The 9339-nt window shown below is 27.3% G+C and overlaps 1 protein-coding gene across 1 annotated transcript; it reads right to left on the bottom strand.

The window, feature by feature from the left end:
• Positions 1-1734: 1734 nt before the first annotated feature.
• LOC113383158 lies at positions 1735-6229 on the bottom strand. Its single transcript, XM_026621403.1, has 11 exons — positions 6030-6229; positions 4860-5767; positions 4619-4788; positions 4381-4510; positions 4071-4304; positions 3786-3990; positions 3494-3666; positions 2589-2788; positions 2332-2521; positions 1972-2202; positions 1735-1911 (listed from the first exon to the last, which is right to left on the bottom strand). Exons 1-11 carry the CDS (start codon positions 6166-6168, stop codon positions 1735-1737), a joined length of 2757 nt encoding a protein of 918 aa, XP_026477188.1. The 5' UTR covers positions 6169-6229.
• Positions 6230-9339: the final 3110 nt, after the last annotated feature.

The raw sequence follows: 9339 nt of genomic DNA, 5'->3' as shown, positions 1-9339 counted from the left end.
CTTCTCTTAAATCTGTTGATTCATTTGATAACTATACATAATAGCCCATATCTCCAATATGATTATAGGTTTCACTATCTTTACATAATTATATTAATAACAAGGATAACTACACAAAATATGTAATTAAATTATGATTGTTTAGGTTTTAATGGAGGATTTAAGAAAATATTTGGATTATTCTACTCATTCAGGCCATTATAGAGATGACATGAAAGAGCACACTTTAAAATGGATACTAAGTTCACTTAATAATCAAAATATATTCCAACAATTAAAGATAATTCTCTCATGAATTAATTGTTAAATCAGGAGACATATCATAATAGTATATTGTCTAGGTATCATAAGAGGTAATTATACTCGGTTGTTAACCTAATTAAATAATATTGCACAAAATTTCAATTGAAAAACAAACAAAAATCAAGTCGAAGCTTATTACACTCTTATATGCAATAAAATTATATGGATCCTCAAGTTCTCTATATGTGCATAATTTATGATTACCCCTCAAGTTTATTATGAATTTATCGTTAAATCAGGAAAAATATCATGATAGGTAATTATTCTTGAATGTTAAACCTAATTGAATAACGTTGCACAGAATTTCAATCGAGAAACAAACAAAAATCAAGTCGAAGCTTATTAGACTCTTATATGCAATAAAATTATATGGAGTTCTCTATATTTGCATAATATTTGATTCTCCGTTTGCAATACAACTATAGGTTTCTCTATATCTTTGCATAATTCTTAATAATGAGAATGACTACACAAAATGTATAATTAAATTATGATTGTTTAGGTGTTATTGGAGGATTTAAGAAAAGTACAATTTAAGTACATTGGATGAACTTTTGAATGAGTACCAAGATGGGTGATTAGAATGCAGAATGCTTAGATAGAATTTTATAAATCAACAGCTAATCGTGGGCCTATAGTATTTAAGTATGTTGTTTCAGACTACAAAATCAATAGTTATATAAAGTTTAATCAAAATTGATGAAAAAAATCAACATTTAATTACGAATAAACGGCCTTGCCCACACATACACACTTTTTCCAAACTTGGTCTCTTTCGAATCAGAATTACTTGAAACGTCGAGAAATGATAAAATTAGTAAATTCAATTTTTCGCGAAAACAAACTTCTCCTTAGGAAAATTAATACCATAAAAATTCAAATTTTATTTGCCATGCTACATGAGATTTAAATTTATATGGTATTAACTGAAGTTTAAAAATGATAAATGAATTATCTTATTTAAAATCGCATTTCATCGGCTTGACGAGAACTAAAAGTCGGTTTTAATGAGTTTGTCAGTAAGTGAAGTGATTTTAATGGCTTGCATCCATTGTGCATAAACAGTTTTCTTATTTGAAGGCGAGAATAATATTATATCAAAAGCGTTTTACTTCGGGAAGCTCTTGCGAACGCGACGGGTGATAAATCGTCGGTTCTTTCGTCCGACATGATATTGCAGAATGTTATTAGCGTCAATCAAATGCGAGACTCAAATATTTAAGAATTATTTCCATGAGAAATATGCTTATATTTGGCTTGAAAGAATAAAATCAAATTTTTATATATATTTATGATTATAAAAAAAATACAAAACAGAACTAAATTACATCTGAGTTTCTGTTTATCACTTTTGCATTATATGCAACATCTATAAAATTACAATAATTTGTGTATAAATGTAACAAATATACATTCATAATTTCACTAACATTAGTAACAATCCATATCATTGGAACCACATTTGTCAGTGTGGCATGAAATGATATCATCTAACAAGTTCTCGAAGTCATTCCCTAATTTAACCAACCAACTTTCTTTGATTCGAATTTTCTCTTCGACTTGGAATGTCTCTAAATACTTCAAAAATTCGTAAGCTGTAACAGTACTCTTTGGGAATTTAATTTCTTTTAAATTTACTGATTTAAATGTCATTTGGTTATTATAAACATTTGTTAAAAGATTGATATCATCAAGATCAACGATAGAGTTTATAATAGATTCTGGAGTTTCCTTGTCTGATATATTATTTTCTGAAATTTCAGCATTATTGATTTCAAAATCAGGAGAATGTTGAGAATCACAATTGATTTTGTAATTTTTAACTAATGAAACTGAAAAGTTGTATTTTGTCAAAATATCTGTTAAAGTTTTTATAATTTCAGAAACTTCTTGAAGTACCTAAAAATAAAGAAATATAAGAAGACAAATTGCACAAAAAATCAACTGCTACAATATACAATGATTTTTGTTTGGAACCTTTAGGCTTCAAATCATAAAACTGTTTTCTTTCTTCATGAAAAGCATTACCTTTAGCTCACTATTTTCGTTAAGACAACTGAGAAAAACGTCAAAACATCCCTTTTCTGATAACGAATTCAGAACCAATATCAAACGCGCTTTAATTTCTGCATCATCTAAATTAACAATTTTGTGGCTCTCTCTTGAGAATGTAACTTGTGGAAATGATCCATCAATCATTCCTTGATTATGAAATTCTCTATAAATCAAATCACATAAATTGTTATATCTAATTTGAGACAAATTTTAATAGTTAGTAATAATACTTTTGTATTACTGCTTTCCAGAAGGATAGTGCACTAACTTGTACATCCCAATGCACATCGTGTACTGATACATATTTCATGACATTAAAAATGTCTTGGGGTACCACATTTAATCTTGATAAAAGTTGCTCCAATACTGCCATTGCTTCTTGCCGAACAATAGGTTCAGCATCATCCATTATCACCTGTATTAACTTTTTCTGTAAAAAAGCAGCATGATTCAAAAGTGAACAATTTCTTCCTAGCTACATTGATTGTTACTGCTTTGGTGTGTGTTGTTTCTGAATATACTTCGATATAGATGATTTTTTAAATAAAATTTAAACATTTTCTGGTCAAAAATTTCATATTTGAAAAATGTGCTATTCTACATAACTGCAACAGTTGTTACTACTTTGATGATCTGATGACTGTAGATGTTTTTAGATGTAGATGATTATTTATATAAAATTCAAACTTTTTCAGGAAAAATGTTTGGATGGTTAAAAAATGTAAAATTTCTACATATCTGTAATGTGTTTTTACTACTTTGATGATCATGGACATTCTTGGATATAATTAATTAAATAAAATTCATAATTGAAGTTAATACTTCAATCACATATTATCTGCATGCACTGTAGTTTATTTGAGTTTCTTCAATTGTTTAACTTTATAAAAATATTCATTTCATAACCACTTAAATCACTTCACCATATTTATTCCGAATTAAGTGTATGTTATAAATAAAAAAATACGTAGCATAATGCTGATGATAAAGCTGATTGACGTTAACAAAATAAATAAGAGAAAGCCATCTATTGTACGAATAGCATATAGTTTATATGCATAATAAAATGAATAATAAAATTCATTAAACAAGATTTAAATAATGTTATATGGCAAATAATAAAAAATAAACTTACCTGTAAATCTTGCTGTTGTAGGCATTCTGTCCAAAATAGATTCACCCTTAACATAATTTTAACACATTTCCAAGCACTGGCCCTTACATAAGGTTCAATATCAGACTGCGCAACAATGCATGATAAATTAACCAAGTTCGATGATAATAAATGATTTTGAAATATTGGAAATTCTGGAAAACAATTTAAAACAAATATTTTAGTACAATAATTTTTTGGAAATATATTGGTAAGTATTTGCGTTATTCATAATTACAAAAAAAAAAAATAATGAAATGAAAAGCAAACTTACTACATTTTGCCATTTCTGCAACACTTTGAAGCAATTCTAAAGCACTGTCTCTAACTTCCCATTGAGGGTCATGTAACTTCTTAGCAATTGTAGGACCTAATTCTTCAAGTCCTGAGCATTCCATTTTATTTAATAACAAAGCTAATGTTGGTGCCATATATTTTTCAATTCCCAACTGAGTCAACTGCAGAGCTTGAATTTGATGCTAAAAGAATTTTCGTTTAGTATCAAGAATTCTGTATCAAGAATTTATAAAAATATAATCATAATCAAGTTAAAACTTACTTTAGATGTTAGATTCACATTGGCCAAAAGAGCTAAGCAGAATTTATGAATTGCAGTACTTTCAATAGATTCAAACCAAGAAATTTTAAAATCTTTAATCAAAGTACATAATGCGGTCAAAATAGTACCCAATAGATGTGGTGCCCGAGCAATTATTTCACTTGCAATATAATTTTCCGGTACTGGAAAAATTGAAGCTTCAGGCGCAAAGTCCTTTAATATGTAAACTAAAGCCTGAAAGAAAATGCACATATAATTTTCACTTTCAAAGCTGAAACATGCTCTTTATTTCAGCCATAGGATATGTCACCTGAAAAATTATAATAACTCTCTCTTGAGCTAGCAAACTCTTGGTCGATAATAAGGATAAAATAGCTTGGTGTGCAACATCATATAATGCCAAATGTCCTTTTAGTGAATCACGAAAAGCGTATATAAGTCTAAAACAAATATATATATATACATATATATATATATATATATATATATATATATATATATGTATATTTATATATACATACATAACAATAAAATAAAAATATAAGTACCTAGTTGTGTGTTCACCGGCAATGTTGAATAATTTTACAATAAACTCTTCAAAAAATATGTGAGAATCATAATTAGATGATTTGATTGCTAACAATATAGGAGTTATTTGTAGAAGATTTATTTGGGTTTCTAGTTCTCCACTTTTTTCACATTTTGTCAATAGTAATTCCTGCAAATATTAACAAGTACAATGTTTTAAACAAATCTTACATATGGCTGTATAATTTCCAACTCTCTTACCTTTTCTGTGCAGTTCTTTTTAATATAACTCAAAAACAAGTGATACAATTCACAAATTTGCAAAACTCTGAGTGGCAATCGCTTTGTGACTATAATGATATTTATTATATTATATGAATTGGCATAGAAGTCATGTAAGTCATCTTTAGAGATTTCATTATGACCAGGTTCAGTTCCAAATCTTAATTTACAGAAAATTACAAGGACTATCATTCTTATAACTACTTTTAATAAAACTTCATCAAAGGTAACGCTTAAGAGATTCCAATAATGCCATTCTAATTTGTATTCAGTAAATATATATCTAATAACTTCATCCATTTCATTATGTTTTAAAGCTTGCTCGAGAATGAAATTTAATAAATTTAATTTTGGGCATAAAGTTTTATACAAATGTGTATTTTCAATTGGCATTACAGTCTGATCTTTATTCCAGTCTTTTTGCATAATGCTTTCCAAAGCAACTTTCAAAATATCTTTATAATTCAATAGGTCATCTGATTCTCGATATGTCAGTAACAGTAGGTTATAAATATATAAGTGTGATTCCCTAACCACATAAATGGTCTGATTTTGGTTTGAGTAATTCAAAATATCTTTCCACATTCCTGTATTGAATACAAATTTTAAACCTTCTTCGTTTTGTATCAAAGCCTTTTGAAGTAGTACATATGATAATTTTACTGGAGGACTGCGAGCTTCAAACTTGTGTGCCAAATTCACAAGTTCACTTATTAAATTATTTTCATTTAGAAATTCAAAGTATTTACGATCATGAACTATTAAGGATGCAACTTTTATGCAAAATGCAACTATACTGTGATGTGGTTGAACACTTTGCCAGTTTTGTAATGCGTTTTTGATCCATTGGCAACAAATTGGTTGTTGAAGCAGGTGCTTACCTAGATCTGAAATAATTTCGTAATACGTAATCTAACTATAAAATATTATTGTGATTTTTGTGATATTTAATGGCATGAAAATAAGCATGGCTAAGCGACAATACATAATGAAAACTTATACTGAGAATTTGCTCATTTCACATACAAATCTTAATATGCTGTTCAGATTAAAGTAACTCGATTTATTAGTATTATTTAAAAAATGAAAAACATGATCGTGGTAAAAATAAGTGTTTTTGAACACTACTTGTAAATAGAAAAGTGATACCTTCATTGAATTTTCCTGATAGATGAGAAATGATCTTTTCTAAATAAACATCATCTGAAGCTTTAAAATTTTCTTGCAGAATTATATTAAGAACTTTTTCTAATTTATTTTCATGAACTTTGAAATCAATTTCTTCCATAATGAAATATCTTGTGAAAATGTGTGAGATTGAAAGCAAACTATTACAAACTGATCATACTATCGTTATAATATAAAACATTACTATATATTATGTTTTATTTAAATCAAGTTGCAATAAATTATTATTATTCTGGGTAGATTTAAAATTATATTTTATTTTAGGTTATGCTGGTATTACACCGACTGTTTGACAGATGCACAAAACACAAGATTTATCCCCATTATATAAATGATGTGAAGTTAGCGGCATCAAAAATCAAGTTTGCATAGATAAAAGAAAAGTATCATTTTTAAATTTTTTAAATAAAATGTATTTAAAGAAACCGTCAATGGTTTTAACTTGATATTTTCAAATAATTTTAATTGTAGATGAAAACATTATTAAACATTTATGTAAATAATTATCATTTTTTTGAAAATAAACTTATTTTGTATACAAATAGTATTAAGCTAAAAATAACTCCCAACATGTTTGACATTTAAATTTCTAACAACAATGATGGCCTAGTGCTCTAGTTCAATTAAATGATACCAAATTGATAAAAATACAATTGGATTGCCTTTTAAAAACTACATCTTTATGTAGTGAAAACAAATATCGAATTATTCACAATTTACATAAAATTTAATTTGCAGAAATTCTATGTTAATGTTTTGTAAAAAAATCTTTCACGATATCATCATCCATTGTAAAGTATATAAATTATTATGTTGCCAAATTCTTCACATTAGCTTCAGTTAGCTTTTCTCATTTAATAGGTGTAACATATTAAAATTCACCAGCTGATCATGCTATAAATTTCAAACAAACTTGTAAAATAATCGATGGTGGAAATTCACCTAGGAATGATAAAATATTAGAATACAACTCATGATTGTAGCAATAAACTTGAGATTTTGTAATAATGATTTAGGTTTGAAATATCCCAAATATCTATCAATTATAGTAATCACATTAGCAGCAAGTTTTCAAAACTGCTGCAATTTCTGGATTAACAGGATGATGCTGGCTTCATTGGGTTATCGAATCCTAGACTTAATGCAAAGCTTGATAAAATGTCAAAACTATAAATGTTGAAACTATTCTGAATTGAACTTTTCTTTCTAATTATATATATATAAATATATATATATATATATATATATATATATATATATAATTGATTAAAACCACATTTAAATAGAACATTCGTTGTTTTACTTTATACTACAGATTTGAAATTACATGCTAATCTATTATATATTTATATTATATATAATCGTGTTTAGCAATAAAAAGAGAGACTACTAATTTTCACATGTTTTGATATTCATATGTCCAATTTTTACTTATTAAACTAGTTTGTCCTTGACTTCCTTTTGCATTGCGTTATTTTGTTACCTAATAATTGGACTGATTAGAAATATTTTGAATATAAAAATTTCATTTCTTCAATTCACAAACACACACATATATATGATTCTAAATTTGATGTTGACATATGTATTAACAAAGTCTAATAATCAGGCAAGCATCAAGAAAAAAAAACAATTTCTTTTTAAAATTTACTTTATATTGGCTCTAAACCTAGCCTTGATTCAGTGGAAACTAAAAATAATAAAAAAAAATTATAAAGAGCAAAAAGTACTTAAAATTAGTTAATTTTAGTGTTGAAACAGAAAATGCAGTAATCTATGTAAACACTATGTAATATAAAAAACTTGTAATTAAACAATATTTCACAATATAATAACTTAAAAAATCACAAACATATGTTTTTTTTTATGCTAAGTGCGATTTAGAGTTTATATATATATATATATATATATATATATACATGTATATATATATATATATATATACAAAATTCAAAATATTAGCAATTTAAAAAGTAATAAACATATCCTGCAATTAATTATCTACTCGTACCGAAAAAAATCTACAAGATAATTGATTCAATCGAATGGCCGTGACATCTATAGTATTTTCTATGATAATGGAGTGAATTAACATGAATGAAATCTTGTATTTAAAATTCTTAGCTGTGGTCTCAAACGGCCTATTTATTTATAGTGATGATATGAAAAATGGAAATACTTGATTTATATTTCGTGAAACAAACAATGTATCATTTAAGTATATTATTTTAAAACAAACTAGTCAGAATATATACGTATATCAGAGCAGGTCGATTTGTCTGGGCCAAAAAAGTCGCATAAGCACATATGATTTTCGGATACTATCAAACTAAGATACTTTGCAGAAGAAACCATACCTCTAAAATAATTTCTGATGTCACGTGCATTAAGCCGAACATTGAATTGGACAAAAAAATACGTTTTGACCCATTTAGAGTGCCCCAATAACGTCTAAATGTATGACCCACCCCCACTAACTTTGGAAGTCCAATTCACCCATGCCCGTGGTCACTCCCTGAAACCCCCCCCCCCTGAGAAGTCCACCGTACAAAAATTGCAACAAATACATACAGATCAAAAAGCATTCGATTCCTAATGATAAGGAGTCGTGCTGATCAGTTTTTGGCAAAAATTGGTCCAGCCGTTTCGGAGAGTGCAGGAAATAGAAATCGAGTTTTTGGGTGTTTGGAGCATTTGATTTGAATGATTCAAAAAACCTTCTATTCGTAGCGATGAGGATTAGTTTGATCAGCACGACTCTTTATCAATAGGAATCGAATGCTTTTTGAATAATTCTATTCGGTTGACCGGTACTCCCGGAAACGCCGACAAATAATTGTAAACACACACCCACTCTTTCTTAAGGGCTTTTAATATAATGTACTAAATACACCATTTAATTTAACCATGGTGTTTTTTTTTTTTTTTTTTATTTTTATATAATTATAATTTATTTCTTAAATATCTACATTATAATTTACAAAATTTTGTACATAAATGAATTATTCTTATTTTTATTTCTTATTATGTAGTCTTTCCGCTTCTCTCTTAAATTCCTTTCGATTAATGTTAATTCTTCAATTCCATTGTATATATTATTTAGAACACCAGATAATAGCCATATTATGATATTGTTTTCTTCTTCTGGTCTTTTCATAATGTCGAATTTTATTAATTTATAATCTTTCTCATTTAGATTAATTTTTAATAATTTCAGTCTATGCTTCATCCAATTCCATATCGTTTTATTTTCACCGCACTCTGTTAAGAA

Source organism: Ctenocephalides felis, unplaced genomic scaffold (assembly GCF_003426905.1).
Source record: "Ctenocephalides felis isolate EL2017-DRISC unplaced genomic scaffold, ASM342690v1 CF-g0.4_SCAFFOLD_03570, whole genome shotgun sequence".
NCBI classification, from domain to species: Eukaryota; Metazoa; Arthropoda; class Insecta; order Siphonaptera; family Pulicidae; genus Ctenocephalides; species Ctenocephalides felis.
The sequence above is the reverse complement of the archived record's forward strand: the minus strand, read 5'-3'. Positions and strand labels throughout refer to the sequence as shown.